Here is a 19878-nt window from a genome sequence, read left to right on the forward strand (position 1 = left end):
TGGGGCAGCACGGCGGCTCAGTGGTTAGCGTGTGTGCGGCACAGTTCTGAGGTCATAAGATCAAACCTGTGTGGAGTTTGCATGTTCTCCCCGTGCTTGCGTGGGTTTCCTCCCACATTCCAAAAACATACATGTCAGGTTAGTTGGCCGGTCTAATTTGTCCCTAGGTATGAATGAGCGAGCAAATTGTCTGTCTCTGCGTGCCCTGTAACTGGCTGGCAACCAGTTTAGGGTGCCCACTGCCCGAGGATGGCTGGGATGGGCTCCAGCTCCCCCTCAACCCTACTGAGGATAAGAGGTGCAGATAATGAATGGATGGAAGACTCCAAATGGAAAAGAATCATCACTTAACACACAAGAAATTCATAGACACTCTGGATAGAAAATTTGTTATTTAATGCAACATAATTGTGACTGAGTTACAATGGATGTCATGGAAATAACCACCAAACGGACAGATAGGATGTTTCATACAGGTATATATATATTACAGTGTCACTTTTTTTTTTAAATTGTCATATAATACAGTCCGTCTTGATTCATCAAGTAAAAATAAGCACTGAAGGAGAAAATATATTTTTGTCGTTACTTGCTTGTATTATTATGTTAGATAGTAAAAGATGCAACCAGTCAGTAACGCCTGTCTGGCAGATGGAGACGTACGAGGCTGCTCAATGGGTCAAAAAAGAAAAAAATACAAGCATTCAACAAAAGAGAAAGAGGGGGTAAGTGTTTTGACAATAAGCACTATCATTAGACTTAATTGAAATTAACTATGGATTTTGTTTGCATACACGTTTGCTGCCCACGTGTTCGCTTTCTTTCCTATGTCAGGTTTACTGTGTCCGTTTCCAAAATATTGTCCGATATAACAGGGAGGCGCGCATGTGTGTGTTCGTATATAAAAGAAACCAACATCAATAAAAGAGGACATCCGATCAGTTAATTTGACATCTTGCATATTGTTTGTCTTCTCTATTTTTGTACAAAGACAAATACAGCTATCCAGTCATGCAACGTAGTTTTTGTGTGTATGTCCGTGTGTAGGTTAGAGACAAGGCGGGGGCCATGGGGTATTTTTTTTTCTCCTTCCCCATTTAAGAATTCTGCATCTCCTTGCCAAGCTTGTAACTCAATATCTTGTTCCAGTCGATCTTGGTGCGTGTCACAGGAAGTTGGCGGCGTAAGGCTTTGAAGGTAGTATCCGACATGGTCTGATAGTTCTCGTTGATGGCTCTCTGTGTGGGACAGCAAAATGAAGAAAAAAAGTTGATTCGTGTTTTTTTCTTTCTCTTTTTTATATTTACTGATGCTTTGTCATAGGAGTGTACTGTAGAGTTGACCCCAGGATATGGCAGCCCCGCCTTATGATGCTCTCACTATAGGTTGTTAGATGTTTTTTCGGGCCCTCTTTACAGCATTTCCCCCACTATATGACATTTACAACAAATTATTTTGTGTGCCCAAAAATATACAAAATTCAAATTTTGTGGTGTTCATGCGTATTATGAGTCACACCTCCAAGATGCCTGTCTGTTATTGGTCGACGTCAAACAAAACGCTGGTATGCTATTGGTGTGTGTCACGGCATCAATAAAACACAGGTATGCCAGATTTGCTGAACTCCCTCCCAAAATGCCGTTCTTTTCATTCAAAACAGAATTTCTTGTGCTTCGTAAACACTTTGAGTGTTGACAATACAATACCGTATTCTTGTACTGTATTTATTTACTATGGATCCAAGGCTTGCAAAAACAATGGAAATGAAGCTTGAGCTTATCATTAGGGAGAGAGCAAACAATTCGTTACCCTCGCTAAGTTGCACGGCCATAATAAGTTAACAATTGGGACAATTGAAAATAAAGAGGTGATTAAATCTGGGGGCATTAAAATCCTTGCAAGTAAAATCAGTTTCAGTTTTAATATGATGTCCATCTCCCCCCCGTGCATCCACCCGCTACTCCGCTCAACCAGCTCAAGTCATGTTATACAAAAAGGTACTTTTTTCCCCCCCTGACTATAAGGCACTGATTATAAGGCGCACCTTCAAAATTTTCCTTTGAGTTATTTGTTTTATATACAAGACACACAGGACTAAAAGACACGAAAAACAATCTACAGTAAGAGGGTTGCATTAGAAAATAAAAAAAAATTAAAAAAAATTAACTGGGTTCATTCATAAAAGATTTCCATTGTATTGTTATGCATTTCTGATCTTATTGACAGTATTCCTATTTTATGAGGTGCAAAGGTTAATACGGTACCCTTTCGAATAACGGGCAAAATTTTCTTTAAGTAAGCTTAACAGTCGGGAAGTAAATTTAATTGAATTTTTCCATTACTAGTGTTTTAATTTAAAATGCTATATAGTCATATGAGTGTATATTACACATTAGTCCTAACTGTATACCATGTTATTTAAATGTTTTAATCTGGGGCACAGAACACATTACCATAGGTTTCTAATCCCCGCTATATGTCAATTTCGCTTTGCGATCCCCAGCTTGGAACCAATTCATGTCACATCCCAGTGCTCTACTGTAATTTGTTTTGTCTGTCAAATGTTGATGGTGCCTTGAAAAATGCCCGACTGGAGCTTGTACATACCTGATAATTACTCTCTGCATTTTCCACAAGTTTGACAAACCTTTCCGCATTTGTAACCACCTCATTCTGGAACGGGAAAATTGGATTAATGAAAAGACTCATAGATAAAAAATATATATTTTTTCCCCACTTAGTGCTTGGTACTTACAGAAACAGGCATTGACTCGTTCACTTCCTTGTGGCTCACCAGCTGAACGTTGCCGTCCTCGTAGTAATGCACCTGCACGGACAGAAAAAGAACCATTAGGTGGTGCCCGAGTCCCAATAACAGAAGCCAAGTTCTAGTTACCTGAATTTTCATGATTCCTGTCACTTCGGTGGAAGATGGCGAGATGGTCAATTTCCATTCTGACCTCCAGCGCCCATTCCTAAGCACAGAAAAGCAACATTTTTTGTTTTTGTTTAGCCCTTTCTTAAATATTTGAATAAATGGAAAGTTACCAGAAGTTTTTGGCCTGGAATTGATGGCACTCGATGCACACGATGATGGTCTGATGCCCATCAATGGTTTTGCCGTAAATCTGAAGACAGAAAAATTATATATAGTTACCTATTAGGGGAAAATATGGATGGATGCCTGAATAAAATGTGTAATAATTAGAGAAAAATGATGCATCCTTTGAAAAAGGAAAACATTAAATTCTAGAAAAACAAACATTTAACATTTTTTCAAAAAAAAAAAAAAAAAAAGTAATCATTAGTGGTTTGAGCAACTTGCATATTTTATGTTGACAATATATTTATTATTTGTTATTGCAACATCCATTGCAGCCTTATGTGTGGTCCCTTCTTAAGGTTTCTCAATTTTCCTCATGTTGAGTTTTTCCTTGCCCTCATGTAGGTTTTAGATCAGGGGATAGTGTACTAATAGTCTGAGGTTTGCAATAATCCATGGTCCGTGCAGCCCTCAGACTCCTAGTGATTAAGTGCGTCACAAATAAACATGACTTGGCCTAACATTGAAGCAGAGTAAAATGTTAAATGTAACTTTGTTGTATAAAACCTTCAGAGGCAGTGAATGTATGTATGTATATATATATATATATATATATATATATACATATATATACATACCTGCCAACTTTTGAAAGTGAAAAAGCCTAGTAACTAGGAACAAAGTCATAGAAAACCCTCAGTTTTCTTTTCTTTTCAATATTTGATACAATAAGAAAAACATTTAATTTTTTATCATTGAAGTAATATTATGGATCCAAGCATAACAGCGGCGTGGTCGGCAGCAAAACACACTAAATTATCCCAAGGAAAGTTTTTTGAGTTCATTTATTTTTCGAAAATCTTAAAAATGTTCTCGCCCGTCGATGCCGTGTAGCCGGTTAGCTCCGGGTAGCTAAAAGTTAGCATCTGGGATGCTAAACGTGAGTCACGTTTCCGTAAAACACTGCAACTGCACTCCCTGTGCGCATTCTTTTTTTTCACCAGCACAGCCAGTTCGTCGGTCTTATTTGGTATAGAGTTCACATTTACCATGATTACGGACGGTACCGAAGACTTATAACGCCGCTAGCCGCTAAAAATAAACCTCGCGCATGCGCAGACCACTGGCAGCGCCAATAGCCTTTGTTTGAAATGCTACTTCGCTATCTCGCGGCGGAATGTTTTTCATTCTTTATTTACGATTTTTTTTTTGAGGGGAAAACCGTAGTTTTTGTAATGCAACCGTAACACCGTAGTAGGTTCAAGAAAACCGTACTCATTATGGCAGAACTGTAGTGGTTGGCATTATATATATATATATATATATATATATATATATATATGTATATATATGTATAATGTATGTTTGTCTGTCCACCATGAAATTCATATTATTTTAGGGCCGTCGGGTAGGTTATCCTAGATGTGAAAAATGCCAAAACACTGACTTCTTAATTTTGGTTTTCTTGACAAAGCATTTTTTCCCGGAAAGACATTCCACTTTCCAGAGCCAGAACGACATTAATTATCATTGATATTTTCTACAGGCAGGCAGTTAGGTAGGTTATCCCAGATGTGAAAACTGACTCGACATTTTTAATTAAGCTTTACCAGAAATACATGCTAGTCTTTCAGGCCAGAACAGTTTTGGCCAGGATAACAATCCTAGGTCACTCTTGAATAAAAATGCAACCCCTGCCATGCCCAAAAAAGACTCAATACTTTTAGTTTCCAAAGACATTCCCCACTTCCAGGCCAGAACAACTTTTATTTCCCACACAATGTCTTGCAGACAGTTATAAGGGTTGGCCTTTAGGTACAAAAAAAATATGCCCCAAAAAAGTTGACTCAGCACTTGATGTTTTGCAGACATTGATTTTTTTTTCCCAGAAAGACATTCTACTCTCCCTAGGCTAGAACAAGCTTGGCCAGAATTACAATCTTTTACAAGAAATCAGGTAGTAAACTTTAGAGGGGAATGACACTGCTAAAATTACTTCGCGGATGTTGCTCTATGGGTGCACGGCCATTCTAGTTAAACCCGATGTTCCGACAGCCTGCCAGACTGTTAACGAACTGATAAACAAAGACGTGATTTCACGATGTCACTCAATGAAAAAAGTCATGCCCATAAGGGCCTGTATTGATAAAACGGAGATTTCCTCCTTTATCTCCGAATATATTAAGCCAGTAGCAGTGTTCATTTTACCTCTGAAAAATCTATGGGTCCCAACAGAGACCTATGGGTCCCCAAAATTTAGTGTTATCGAGGTTGAAATTGTAAATCGGCGACAAATATATAATAAAAATCTATATATACATTCCGTTTTAATCATCACAGTTTATTGGTAATACAAATCAGTTATCACTTCAAGATTTTTCAGTTCACGACAATATTTTACATTATACAAAATAATATTGCTGAAATAATGATATTAATCTATATTCTTTTGTTTATTTTCTTTTGTTGAATCGTTCGCTTCAACACACGGGTGTTTGCCTTGTCTCCACAATCTTTCGAAGAATTTCTCCGTTGTTTTTTCGTGCCGGAATTGTTGCCGTTGTTATCACTTTCTGCATTATGTTTCGACTTATTACTGACACTGAAGAAATTACCAATTTTGTGTTGATTTTCACCTAATACTAATAGTTTTTTTGGAGGCACTCATACCCGTCAACCTCCACGGCTCCATGCCCTTACAAACTGTCGTATTTCCCCTTACAAAATACAAAAAAATCTTACACCATATTTTTTTAAAAACGTGTTTATTTATGTAGTTTAAAATGTTATATTGTGGATGTGTTTCCTTATATCATATATATTGTTAATGGACATTTTGTCGTGAGACACCGAGTTGGCTCGACATGAATGAGGTTTATTATTAAAAAAAAAGTTCAAAAATGAAGTAGCTTGGACGTTCATTGTAGAAGGATAAAATACACGCAAATATAATTAAGTAGAATACAGTAAGACCTCGGTTATCGTGGTTAATGGGGACCAAAACCACCCGCGATAATTGAAAATCCGCAAAGTAGTGGCGCACCTTTAAAAAAAAAAAAAAAAAAAAATTAAATTATTATTTTCTTAGACCCGGTTAATGGGGAACAAAACCACCCGCAAAAAGTGAAAATCTGCGACGACCCTTCCAAAAAAAACATCTCATCTCATTATCTGCACCGCTTATCCTTATTAGGGTTGTGGGGGGGCTGGAGCCCATCCCAGCCATCTCCGGGCAGTGGGCAGGGGACACCCTGAACTGGTTGCCAGCCAATTGCAGCTGCAAATCACGTTAGTTCTCGCAGCTAGCTGCAAATCACGTTAGTTCTCGCAGCTAGCTGCAAATCACGTTAGTTCTCGCAGCTAGCTGCAAATCACGTTAGTTCTCGCAGCTAGCTGCAAATCACGTTAGTTCTCGCAGCTAGCTGCAAATCACGTTAGTTCTCGCAGCTAGCTGCAAATCACGTTAGTTCTCGCAGCTAGCTGCAAATCACGTTTGTTCTCGCAGCTAGCTGCAAATCACGTTTGTTCTCGCAGCTAGCTGCAAATCACGTTTGTTCTCGCAGCTAGCTGCAAATCACGTTTGTTCTCGCAGCTAGCTGCAAATCACGTTTGTTCTCGCAGCTAGCTGCAAATCACGTTTGTTCTCGCAGCTAGCTGCAAATCACGTTTGTTCTCGCAGCTAGCTGCAAATCACGTTTGTTCTCGCAGCTAGCTGCAAATCACATTAGTTCTCGCAGCTAGCTGCAAATCACATTAGTTCTCGCAGCTAGCTGCAAATCACATTAGTTCTCGCAGCTAGCTGCAAATCACATTAGTTCTCGCAGCTAGCTGCAAATCACATTAGTTCTCGCAGCTAGCTGCAAATCACATTAGTTCTCGCAGCTAGCTGCAAATCACATTAGTTCTCGCAGCTAGCTGCGTTCTTCATCGACGCACGAGCCGAGTGATCCACCGCTAAGAGTCGTACAGCTGGGCGATTTTACGTCCGCCCGGGACGATCAGAAACAAATTCACGACAGGGTTTTTATTTGCGCCGCACCGTGGGTGCCTTTCGGTCGCTTCCGCGAGCGAGCCCCAAACCCGCGGCGCGGGTACTTTCGGGCGCGATACGCACGACACCGCGACAAGCCGAGCGGGTCGGGGCCGCTGTTAGCGGCCCACGCGCGCGCACGCGCTACACGGCCCTCGATGGCTCCGGCCGACGGACGGGCGGCCGCGGGGGAAAGGGGTAGCTGGGGGGACCTGTGGGGTTAGGGGGGTGAAGCAGAAGCCTCACCGAAACCGCGCGCCGGGAAACGAGAACGGCGCGCCGTGCTAGGGTCGTCGGCCGAGGGGGATTCCCCAGTTACGGGGGTCCTGCACACGTCCGCCGCCTTTCACCCGCCGCGCGCGGCCGCCTGTCGTCGCGCCGCGCTACTGGGGTCGTCGGACGATCACGCCCGCCGCCTTTTCTTGCGTTGCGCCGTGTCCGCCTAACTCGCTCCCTCGCGCGGCCCAGGAGTGACCCCCGCCGCGCAAACGAGAACACTGCAGTAGTAACCGATTCAAATGATGATTGACACATTCGTTAGCCAATGAACGATACGCTGATACACACTAGTGCTGCATTCCAGAAAAGTGGCAATTGGAAGTTCTCCAACCTGTGACCAGGACAATATCATTAAACCGACACTCGATGTCGAAGGTCCTGGTTGCAAAGTGGAGAAAAAGTATGTACCTGACCTCACTGATCGCTTCAATCTGACGTCACTCAACAAAATGGCGATGCCCATGGACAAACACATAATTTTATTTATAATGTTAACATATAATTTACATGATTACAGAGTGTGCTATTGACCCCACACTTTGAGCACTTGCAAGAAGGCAAAGTTGCTGTCGGTCCAAACAACTTTTCACAATCTGTCGTTTACACTCACTCGGAATGCCTTGAGGTCATATCTAGGACCATTAGAGTGGGAGAAATCTGACTTCCCAAATTTCAGGAATGCAGCATGTGTATTTAAATTAGACCCTAAAATAAACGTGCGTGGCGCCACTTGCGATTAATTACGTGCACAGATGTAAGAATAGGATCTGGTCAAAAGGATCAAAATGGTTAATTTTTTTAACACCGTTTTTAGATTTCAGACAATGAACGGGCTAAGTGCTGAACTTACAGTGCAGACTCCGTTGGGGTAGTGCTCCTTGACGTAAGCTCTGATGGCAGAGTCCATGGCGCTCCTCCACTCCTCCATGGAAACGTCCACATCGTGACGTCTGGGGTCACTTGCCTCTCTTCGAAGGTGGTCGAAGGAGAAAGATATCTTGTTCTTGGGGTCCAGGACACGGCCATTGCCTAGATCTCCATGCTCTGTGATTAAGACCTGCACAAAACGGACACAACAGGTTCCACAATCATGCCTTTTTTTTGCTTGAAATTAACCTTCTGAATAATAAAATATGCATTATTAAAACATATTATTTTCTCCAAAATTTCGACCATTTGTCTAAAATATTAATATTATTCCGTCAAAAATAAGTTGGAAACATTTTCAAAAAAAAAATTATTATTTGGGGAACATTCTATATCTTCACATTAATATTAACCTTAGCTCGCAAAAAAATGAGCATTTTTAGAGATTCATATCTTATTTTCTTGTGTACAGTTTCACTTTTTTTCACTCACTTTTAATGTAGATGTGTGTCCTTTCTTCCTCCTGAAAATGCACTACTTTTCAATTGAGGATTTCTTTTTTTTTTTAAATAATCAAAAAAAGCTTCATTATCTTAATTATACATTTCTTTATTAATAACTTACAATTGTAAATAAAATAAATGTTGCTTCCTTCTCACCCCAAATTATTTTTCTAGGATATTATCAATAAATACAGATATTAGATACTCATGTTTTTAAGAATATGACTTTCCCTGTATAGCAGTGCTTCAGAATGGTTTTCCGTCATGCCCCCCAAGGAAGAAGAAATTCTCCTCGCCCACGCAAATAAAAATAAAAATATGTCTATAAAATGGTACACCTCTGCAAAATACTGTATTCTCTCTAACATAACAGTGCGCTACATTATTTGAAAAATACTGCCATAGAAATACTTCATAAAAGTTTTTTCATATAGTTATGCAATTTCATGAATAATTCAAGACTTGAAATTGTGCCACCCAAAGAAAATAAAAACAGCGAAACGTGAAAAATGCACTCAACAAAGGGATTTCCATCCATGTCTTGTGCCCATAAATACTTGAGAAATTCTGCTGGGAATATGTGTAGTGGGGAATTAACACACGACGTGGGAACCTTAACACAATGATGACACATCTCTGCAATACTTTGCAATCCTTGCTAGCGCTGCTGAACATCGGTCACAAATCAACAAACTTCATCAACAACAACGTCATTCTGAAAGTCAGAATTCTAAACCATTCGAAGTTGCTGAGTGTAATATCAAACCACTTTGTTGGAAGATTTTAACAAACCTGGTCATCGTAGCCATCGATTTTGACTGGGGTAAACTGGTCCAAGTTGTACTGTGCAAAGGCACTGTGACAAGAGAAGAAATGTATAAAACGACAATATAGCCTTAAAGACCATGTGGACATTCAATCAACCCACCTCACCCAATTGGCAGAAATAAAATGGGGCTTTTTTTAACCTTTCTTTAACCAGTCCAAAATTGATTGAGACACATCAGGACAGTCTATAATAAATTCACAATAACAAAGGCCGGACCACTTACTGCGCTGCGCCTTCCCTGAGGAGATTGTCATTGTCGAGCAGAATTCGCACATCTACAAACACAGCAAAAGAGACAAGGAGAGATTAGGGAAGAGAGTGAGAGTCATTCATAGGGAATGAACAGAGTGGAACAGCGTGTAAAATCCCATAAACATCCTGGTGGGCAAAGTGGCAACAGGGGATTGATTGTGTGCAATAGCGTGTGTGATTGTCTGTGTGTATTTGGACGTTCGTGTCTGTCAAGAGGAGATAAGACACATATACACAAACATATAAAGCCCACGCCCGATTAATGTGCCCCCTCTGGGTGCTTATAATGGTGGGATGAAGCTATAATGACACTTCTAGCGGTCCCTGGCAGCTAAGCTTACAACGTATCCAAGAGAACAATGCATTCACCGGGGCTCCTCACAACCAAATTGTATCTGGGCCAAATGTCGGAAAAGGAGCAGTAACTTCACTTTGGAATTTAAAGGGACTGTGTGTAACATTTAGCGCCTCCTGGTGGTACAAAAAAAAAAAAAAAAAAAAAAAAACTTTCATTAGCCCCTTAACAAAGGCATACCTGCCAAGTACTACGGTTTTGCCGGAATGAGTACGGTTTTCTTGAACCCACTACAGTGTTATGGTTCGGTCACAAAAACTAAGTTTTTTTTTAAATAAGTCTTTGGTGCCGTCCGTACACTTTGGATTACTTTCTATCATATTGTTATGGGTTTTAACGCACAAAAATGCATTTATCCGAGGAATAAACTCCTTGCTCTGAAGAATTCTCGCGCCGGCGTGATGAGGGGGCCCTATCGTGGATGCAGTGCCGGAGCTAAGGCTAAGCGGCTAGCGGCGTAATAAGTCTTCTGTACCGTCTGTAATCATGGTAAATGTTAACTCTATAACAAATAAGACAGACGAACTGGCTGTGCTGGTGAAAAACGTCAAAGCATACAGGGAGTGCAGTTTGCTGTGTTTTACGGAAACGTGGCTCACATCTAGCATCTCGGACGCTTACGGGGAGCTACCTGGACCAACCGGTAGCTGCCGGAGCTAACCTCTTCTCTGATTCCCGGCTTAGCGTGTGACGTCATCCACTCCGCTAAACGGAACTCCGGAAAATGAAAAACCTCCATCGGCATACATCGCAGGTAATTGACGATGCAATTTATTTAAAATTATTATTATTTCATATCGAAACTGATCAAAATCAATTATACAATTATTAACTCACAAATATATTGGAATATCTCAAATAAAAAGTTTCCAAATTAAACTGAAAACCAACACTGAATAATATTACTTCAATGATAAAAAAACAAATGTTTTGTTTCTTATTGTATCAAATATTGAAAAGAAAAGAAAACTATAAGGGTTTTCTATGACATTGTTATATTAAATACATTATTGAACTCTAAAGAACCGAGCCAAAGGTATATATGCGTAAAAATAAATCAGCCAATCCTGATCCATTTTTACGCACCAAATGTGCACAATCATGGATTAACATTAAGAAGGATAAGGCAATCATTTACACCTCTTTCACAATGTCTAAAATTTGGCCGAAGTATAACACACAAATGCAAAGTTTTAAAGGCTGTGAACTGGTTGTCTCCAAATGGTCAATTTTGGACATGCCTACACCCACCCTTGGAACAAGGTGTATAAAAAAATGTTTCGTTTTTCAGATTGTGATCAAATTTGACCGTATTATAAGTATGACTTTAAGCTGTTGTCTCACCTGTTTTCCAGCTAAGATGCCCATGCTAAACTCATCTGCAGGCATTTGATTGCAAAAAAAAAATTCAGGTGGGAATAAAACCCTTCTATTTCGGTGTTTTCCGGCTCAGATGAATCAATGTTAGTGGCACTTGCAGTGATTATTTCAGTTTGGGACAAAACTTCAGAGTGTTAACTTTCAAAAGAGACCAAAACAGTCCATATTCTTCAAACGTTTCAAGAACAACATTCAATTTACTTTGGGTAGGTCTTGGATTGGGATTTTAAGCGAATTTTACAGGAACGGTAAAACAAAACATTGATTTGAATAAAAGGCAAAAAAATACATAAACTTTTAAGCCATGTCTATTTTCGTTATTAACAAAAAACTCATAGGTACGGACATTTGTATTTCTTTTCATATTGGAATCCCTACATAAAGGTTGCAGCCATAATCGTCTGGAACGTTGCTTTGCTCTGTGGCACTGTTTTTCCCCCGCATTAAACAACAGTGCAATCTAGTCGTCAAAAATGACACACTGGGGCTTTGAAAGTTTGAACATGCCAATGTTTCCTCAAAAATATTGACACGTTTGTCAAAAACATTGGCTTTAAAAATAACTGAAACAGCCATCAATACTACAATCACATTTCTAGATGCAAAAAGTCTGGTATAGGCTAGCTTTTTATTTTTCAAATCTTAGACAGTGGGTTTTCTCCACTTTAAATTGATTATAAACAATTTTAAAAAAGCATGAAACTCACCATTGAACACTTCATTAAACTCTCCTGGTGGGGCGTGAATGATGAAATTACCTGCGATGCGCAACTGCAGACAAGACACAAATAGGGATGTTTAGACACTGGCACCAGGCTCCACATTCTTACTTCAACTCACACACTGGCATTCAGGACATAAAAGGAGCCCTTTTTGTACTAAAAAGAATGAATGGATAAACTGAACAAGGGGAGAATCAAATTCATGTTGCTAGACAGTGCTCGTCTCAACATGCATCATTTTTGGGGTGCATTTTTTTTGCATGACACTTCCCGTTTTAGGTCACATGACAAAAATACAGCGACCATATAAGGAGAACAAAATGCGCTCTGAAAGACTTGAGGCAGCATCGGACGGCTAGGCCAAGTTCTCACTTGTCGGTGAACAGCAGAGGGAAGGTGTGAATCCACGGGGGTCCAAAGCGTTTCAAATAAACTGTTGGATAGTTTGGTCTGAGGTGGAAGTAAGTACCGGTAGTTGGGGAATTCCAAACCACGGAGAAAAAAAAAAAAATCATGTCAAAGCTAACAGATGTTGAAACTACACTTTATTTTCTTCTTTTCATGATTAATGAATAGAAAAATGGAGTTTAAATTTATGGGCAACAAAATACACAGCGATACCTCAGTACTTCAACAACTATTTGAACAAATCAGTATTTTACCCCAAAATTTGGGTAATGTTTTCTGAGGTACTTGAGAGAAAAATCGGGACTCGAACAAACCCGAACACAGAATGCACGGCCAAGTGAGGTAAGCAGCAGTTTGGGCAAATCCAGCCCATTCGGGTAGTAAAACCAATCGAGTTGAAGAAGAAAACAATTGGAAAATACGAGTGTCTGCTTTCAAACCGCTGCTCGGAGGTACAATAAATTGTTTGAATTGTTTTATATTTTTATATCGTTTCGTTAAATCCTGCGTCAGCAACAAGCAGCTCAAGAGCCGCATGTGTTTCTTTGGCGCTCCCTAGTGGAATTTTAAGGTGCATACCCCCTTATATATTTATTATCCACACATTTAAATATTTTACGTATATTTTTTCAGATATTTGGGGTAGTTATTTGGGGTAGGAAATGAAATGAAGAAATGATGAAATGATCTGCATTTATATAGCGCTTTTCAAGTCAATGACTTCCCAAAGCGCTTTACATTGTGCTTCACATTTCCCAATAGCGGCCGTGATCTGTGCAGCCATGTAAGGCGCTAACCTGCTTATTGGGGTTATTGGGGTTTCAGTGTCTTACCCAAGGACACTTCGGCATGTAACACGGACGAGCCGGGATTCGAACTGGGATCCCTTAATCCTAAAACGATCGCTCTACCTCCTGAGCTACTGCCGCCCCGGGTAGGATGATATGCTTTGGTCACAATTGGGTTGCATTAGAATACTAAGGTGTCGATTTTATTTATATCACGATTCCTGATCATTTTGATTGTTGTGTGAGTGTGTGTGTGTAAATGGTTAAGTGTGAAGTACATTGTAAAACGCTTTGGAGGTCTTCATTTAAAATCACTATATAAATGCAGACCATTTACAAGTTCCGCGATTCAATTAGATTGATGATTGAGACTTAATTTTCTGTCGGGCCTTGCAGTTGAACAGAAAAGTGTGTTGTGTCACCCTGACCCGAGTGACATCCCTGCATTCTTCTGTCCAGTTTCATTTGGAGGGACGAAATCATGACCAACTTGGGCGCCGAGGTGCTTAACTTTTTTGGGTGTTAGGGCATTTCGGTTGGCCATGATCAAAAAATAAAATAACTTCATCTGAGTTTTTTTCTACTTTTTCCGTTTTTTCTTTGTTTTTGTGTATGTGTTTGTCTTGCTGTCAGTCACCCCTCTAGAAGGATATGACCAGGGTAGATAGATTGACTTAATTTTCTTTCCGAAGAAAAAAAAAAAATAACAAAAAAAAAAAACCAAGCAACTTCAATCATGTACTTCTGGTACAATAAACCATGAATGATGTTCAAACAGTGCACATCAGCTCTTTTCCTCCCTTTTCCACTTCCGTTTGCTTTCCCGCATGTTTAAATACCTGATATGCAGTCACAAAAAAACAAACAAAAAAAAACAAACAAAAAAAAAAAAAACCCAGAACCGACATTTTTAAAAATCGCAAAAAATAAAATCACGATCTATACTGTACATAAATCGATTTATTGTCCCACCTGAGTACCTATGGTTGTGTTTGGTTAAATGTTTATTATTATTTTGGATATTTTAGAACGTGTAGGAAAGAAAATAATTATTCAGTATTCGAACAAGACGGTGGTCAATCACTAATCCCGAATGTACAGAGTACCAAAGTATCACTGTACATGCCAAGTACTTAGTAACTTGGGTTGGAATTCTGATCCTCAAGTTCCAAATTAATCAATAAATTCCTTTAAAATACCTGAAAAACAAATTGTTGTTAGCTAACCTCCGCCCCCGCCCATTAATCTAGCATTGGGCCAAGAAAGATCTGTATCGTTTCCAACAAACGAGTAATAAATATGACAAAAAAAAACAGTTGCCTTTGTTGAACCAAGACAATTGAGAAGAGAATGCAATTTAGAGTTCAGTGTCTTGACAAACAACACTTCAACTGTGAAACATTTTAAGCCTTGGACTCGGGTCATGAGCTGGTAATGTACTGTACTTTGAGTCAAGCCTTTAGGCCAAGCACAAGCTCCAACACGAAAATTGAATGTGTGAAAGACAACGTCGGCAGGAATTCATGGGACATTCTTGCTATGAGGCAACACAACATGCTTTGCCACTGTATAGCAAGATGGTTTGCAATAGGCATTGAATTAAGCTAATTTACAGTTATGCTGTGCGAACAATACAGATCGGATTTACTCAAACATCCACTTTAATTATAATTTTACGAGTGAGTGACAGCATAACACTGAACACGGCATTCATCAGAAACCTGAACAGTCCATCTTTCGCTTGCCATTTTAGTTTTACATCCAGATAACACTGAAATTGACATTAACCCTTACATCTATGGATCTTAGCAGAGCTGTCACAACTCTCCAAAATAATCTGCATCATACGAATCCATAAAAACACTAAGCAGTTATGAGAATTTTCCGCTTTTTAAGAAGCTTGGTCTATGTGACCAGCCACATGACTTCAACAGATTCGTCGTTATGGTTACACAGAAAATCCCAGTCAAATGGGGGTAGGTTAGAGAAGGGTAATAGCCGTTTATGAATATTAAATCACCAGTGTGCCAGTGGAGAAAGATCAGAGTAGACTGTCAAGAAGCTTTGAGCCAACGCTAAAAACTTCCTCATCCAAGAATGAATCATGAGCTTGTCTGACTCGGGGGAAGAATTAAAGACCTTTCAAAATTATGGGACACAAAAATATTTTACCAGTTTTTTAATGTGGCGATTGTCCCGGCTCCTAGGCTTTGTAGCGTATTATGAACTGACCAATTACGGATAATGAATAACGAAGATAGAACAATAACCCTTAAAAACCCCAAAAACCCCCACAAATAGAATTAAAGAGGAGCTCTTCGGTGAATCCCAAAATGTTGGTTTGTCTGGCTGGCTGTACGACAAGCACAATGTTAAGTGTTTGGAAAAAATAAATAACTTGAAGCACATAAAACGTTCCAACTGTTCATTGTTTGAACAGACTACTATAATGTTATACTGGATTCTTAAAACAATCAACACAACGCTAGTTGTTTGGATTGCATTTTGTATATTACTTGTTAAATGGAATCATGACAAAAAAGTAACTATGTTTCACGAATATTGCTTGCCAGTTCCCTGTTTTACTCCATGTGTCTGTGGTTAAACTCGAGCTGCAATCAGGAAGCCAGCTTGAACAAATGCAGCCAAGATAAAGAAACCTATTATTTTGCTACTTAACCTTTTAGGTACGCAAGCTAAAACTACTGTAATTAAGTTGACGTCAGTTCAGATGAATGAGGCTGTCCTAGAAACGTCATACTGAGGAACGTCTATGTCTTGGTTTAATCTGAAAGTATCAATTAGGGCTGTATTATAGTGCACCCATTTACCATCCACATTGTATTTGGATTTGATATTTGTAGTTTGAACAGTCACAAATTATATGAAATTTGATTTGGGCGATTGTGTCAAGAGTCCCATTGGTTCTCTGCCCGAACAGTGGAAGGGCTGATTCATTGGCAGAATGCACATGAGCGTGAAAATAAGAAGTGTCTGCTGCTTGCACACAAATTTAGAAAGAAATGTTATTGGCTTATCCCAGACCTTTACATATGGTTTAAAAATAATCACATAAATAAAGCCTGGTATTAATTTAGTAAAGCCGGATGGTATATGCGGAACCAAGTCAGGCAGGCCAAAACATCATTGATCAACGCCATTGCAGTGGCAACCTGCCAGAATGTAGTTACTGGAAATAGACAACTCAGACACTTGCTAAAAAAAAGTCGTAGGCCAGTGATAAAACATCAGATTTGAGGAGAAAATATATTTTAGTCTCATATTCCTGTAGTATGAACGACCCAACTCGCTGGCTAATCAAACTTGAGTTTCCACCACCAAGTATAGCCCAATAAGAAGCACAAAATCTCCGTTGAAATATAGATTTTTTACAAACTAAATGGGATTCTTAATCAGATAAAATGTACTAAATTTAAGCTATTATTGTGACACTGAGACATATCTTTTGTTGTTGAATTTGTGGAAGAACCTGGCAATACAGTGCAAACTGATTGTAACAGTGTTGGGGGTAAACAGTAACCACCAGGATATCGTGATGCCACTTTGACAATTTCGCTTTACAGTGTGAGAATGTAATATTTATGGGCCCCTAAGTACGAAATTGCCAAGAGTAAGGTGATGAAGTGTTCACTGGATGGAGTGGGCATGGCGTTGGAAATAAGGTTGAATGGACAGGTGCTGGAAGAAGTTGAAAGCTTTAGGTACTTGGGTTGTGATGTGGCTGCAGTTGGTGGAATGGAGTGCGAGGTATTGCACAGAGTGAATCAAGGAAGCAAGGTTTTGGGTGCTCTGAGGAGAGTGGTGAGTAACAAGAGTATAAGTATGGATGTTAAGAGAGGACTGTATGAGAGTGTGATTGTGCCGACTGTGTTGTATGGTGCAGAGACTTGGAGCCTGAACGCAGATTCGAGAAGGAAATTAAATGTTTTGTGTGTTTGAGGAGAATGTTAGGAGTGACAAGATTGGATGGATTGAGAAATGAAATTTTGAGAGACAGAACTAGAGTAGTAGTGGAACTGAGCATGCGTGAGGATATGAGAGTACTCGGTTGGTTTGGACACATGGAGAGGATGGATGAGAAGCAAATGTTGAAGAGGATCTTCGAAGCAGAAGTAAATAAGAGACGAGGAAGAAGGCTGCGATTGACGTGGATGGATGGTGTTATGAGTGCACTGGAGGAAAGAGGTCTAAATGTAGTGGAAATTAGAGCTCTTGTTGGTGATAGAAATGAGTGGAGAGGTGGTATAAAAATATAATGGGATGTTTAGATGCATTCTAAGGGATGGGCAAGGCACCCGTATGATGCGGCAGGGGTAAACCAGTGAAAGCTGTTGGGCCCTGCTGTTGAACAGAAGAGTGTGTAGTGTCATCATGTAGGTTAAAGAAAGAAGCAGAAAAAAACTGACAAAAGGAAACAAAACACCAACTCTGCTAAGGAATAAAACAAAAAAACCTAAGAGCATGACAAGCCTTGCTAGTGGAAGTTTCATAACCTGTTTCTTATTTCCCGTCTCCTCCCCATTTAACCCCCCTGCATCAACCCGCTACTCGACCAGCTAATCAGGTGACACCAAAGGTGAATTAAATTTCATTTTTAATCTTTGAGTATGTTTCTAATTGTATTTAATCATATGCATTTATAGGATGACTGCTATGTATTTGTTTCTTTTTTTTAGATGGAAGTACCGGAGGTTAAGATCGACATAGCTTCACATGCTCGTTGGTTTTGATCCCCTTCTCTAGGGCAATTTCACTTTGCAACCCCACCTCAAAACGAATTTATGTCGTATTCAAGGGATCTAATGTACATTTGCTGTTGAATTAGTGAATCAATCGCGCCAAACACCAGCGATGCAGCTAGCTAGGCCACACCCCTTGAAGGCATCCAATACAGGGTTTACGTACAATTTATAAGTTTTCATGAGTTTGTGAAGAAATGTGTTTTAACAGTTAAAGCGACACACAGGTTAGTGAAGAAAATGTTTCGGGAATTTGGTCATAAAATACTGAAATAAATATTGAAGACGGACACATCTTTCAAACACCTTCGTTGTACGGTCGTGACTTGGCAAACATTAGGAGCACAATTTGACACGAAAGCAACAACAAATGTTGAATTTTGTCACAAGATAAGTGGCGTTAAACTCTTTTAAAAGTTAACAGTTTGTTTATTAAAAAGTCGAGCTAACTGTTAGCCAACCAGAAGCTAAATGCTAACCAGTGCGAGCTAACTACATTTGAACGTACGACAAAAAAAAAACTTTCCCGAGACGGACAACTAATTAAGCATGACGGGTTCCTTCCTTCAAAAGTAAAACGCGATATGTTATCTCTGCAGAATTGAGAAAACGTCAACGCAGTTCCTATTTTCAGCCAGCACCGTACAAGGAGTCTTCGTTCGGAGCTTCGCTAAAATGAGCGGAAGTTGAGCTAAAAATAAGAAGAGCGGCAGTGGCAGGCCCGCGAATTCCACTCGTCATATCAACGCTGTCGTCATTCGAAGCACGTCAAAAAGCACGATTGAGTGTTACTTTGAAAAATCGTCACTGGCTTTATACTGCGTAGGCTGTCTTTGTTTCGTTAAAAAAAGTCTTCGTACCTTTTCCTCGTTGGAGATCTGGTCGTCTAGATCCGCCATCTTTTCTTCCGGCACCACCAGCTTGTCAGCGGGCCGTGACGTCACCACATGGGTGGTTCCCCCTCAGTTTTCAGTGTCCGCTGGTGGAGCGAGATGCGCGCGCATCTAAATACTGTAACAACAATAACAATATAAATAACAATATTAGAAAATAATAATAATATAGAATAATGATAAAATAGTTGTCAACACCTAACAAAAGCACACAAAACAGTTAAAAAATATATTTTCAATGTACAAGGAAAAATGATTTTAAACTAAGATTAAGGATTTTTTTTATTATTGTCAATTGATGAATTCATATTTATATTTTACTATGCTTAATTTTCGCATGATGTTGCAGATAAACGAGCCCCTTATTGTACACTGCATTTGTATACTTTCAGAAACAATTGATTACCTCAAGTGCGTTGCAAATAGAATAGAATATACCTTTATTGTCATTGTTACAAAATACATTTTGATTTAAGTTGATGAAAATGTCATTGTTCTTGGTTTTTTATTGCACTATTCTATGGCGCTCTTATAACCTAGGCCAATCTACAAGCGCTACCTTGTAAATAGAATAGAATACAATGTAATTGTTTTTAATTGTCATTTATGACAACGTAATGTACATTGTTCACAACAAGATTAGACATGACACTCCATTATAAACATGTAATAAAAGACTTAAAAGAAAAACAAAACCAAACAGAATATTATGATGGATAAGCAACATTTACAACATAGTGCTTGTAGTCTGGCCAAAATTATAATGGAA

General features: G+C 39.4%; 1 protein-coding gene and 1 pseudogene across 1 annotated transcript; both read right to left on the reverse strand.

Moving 5' to 3' along the window:
- Positions 1-375: 375 nt before the first annotated feature.
- LOC148362841 (F-actin-capping protein subunit alpha-2-like) lies at positions 376-19209 on the reverse strand. The gene is made up of 10 exons (XM_088340424.1): positions 19077-19209; positions 12246-12309; positions 9775-9826; positions 9515-9578; positions 8203-8409; positions 3049-3128; positions 2897-2975; positions 2756-2827; positions 2608-2673; positions 376-1238 (listed from the first exon to the last, which is right to left on the reverse strand). The coding sequence occupies exons 1-10, from the start codon at positions 19113-19115 to the stop codon at positions 1098-1100; spliced, it is 864 nt and encodes a 287-aa protein (XP_088196550.1). The 5' UTR covers positions 19116-19209; the 3' UTR covers positions 376-1097.
- LOC148362842 (5.8S ribosomal RNA) lies at positions 6850-7006 on the reverse strand (annotated as a pseudogene).
- Positions 19210-19878: the final 669 nt, after the last annotated feature.

The sequence above is a fragment of the Urocampus carinirostris genome, chromosome 7, assembly GCF_059441175.1.
Source record: "Urocampus carinirostris isolate Australia breed hairy pipefish chromosome 7, RoL_Ucar_1.0, whole genome shotgun sequence".
NCBI lineage: Eukaryota > Metazoa > Chordata > Actinopteri > Syngnathiformes > Syngnathidae > Urocampus > Urocampus carinirostris.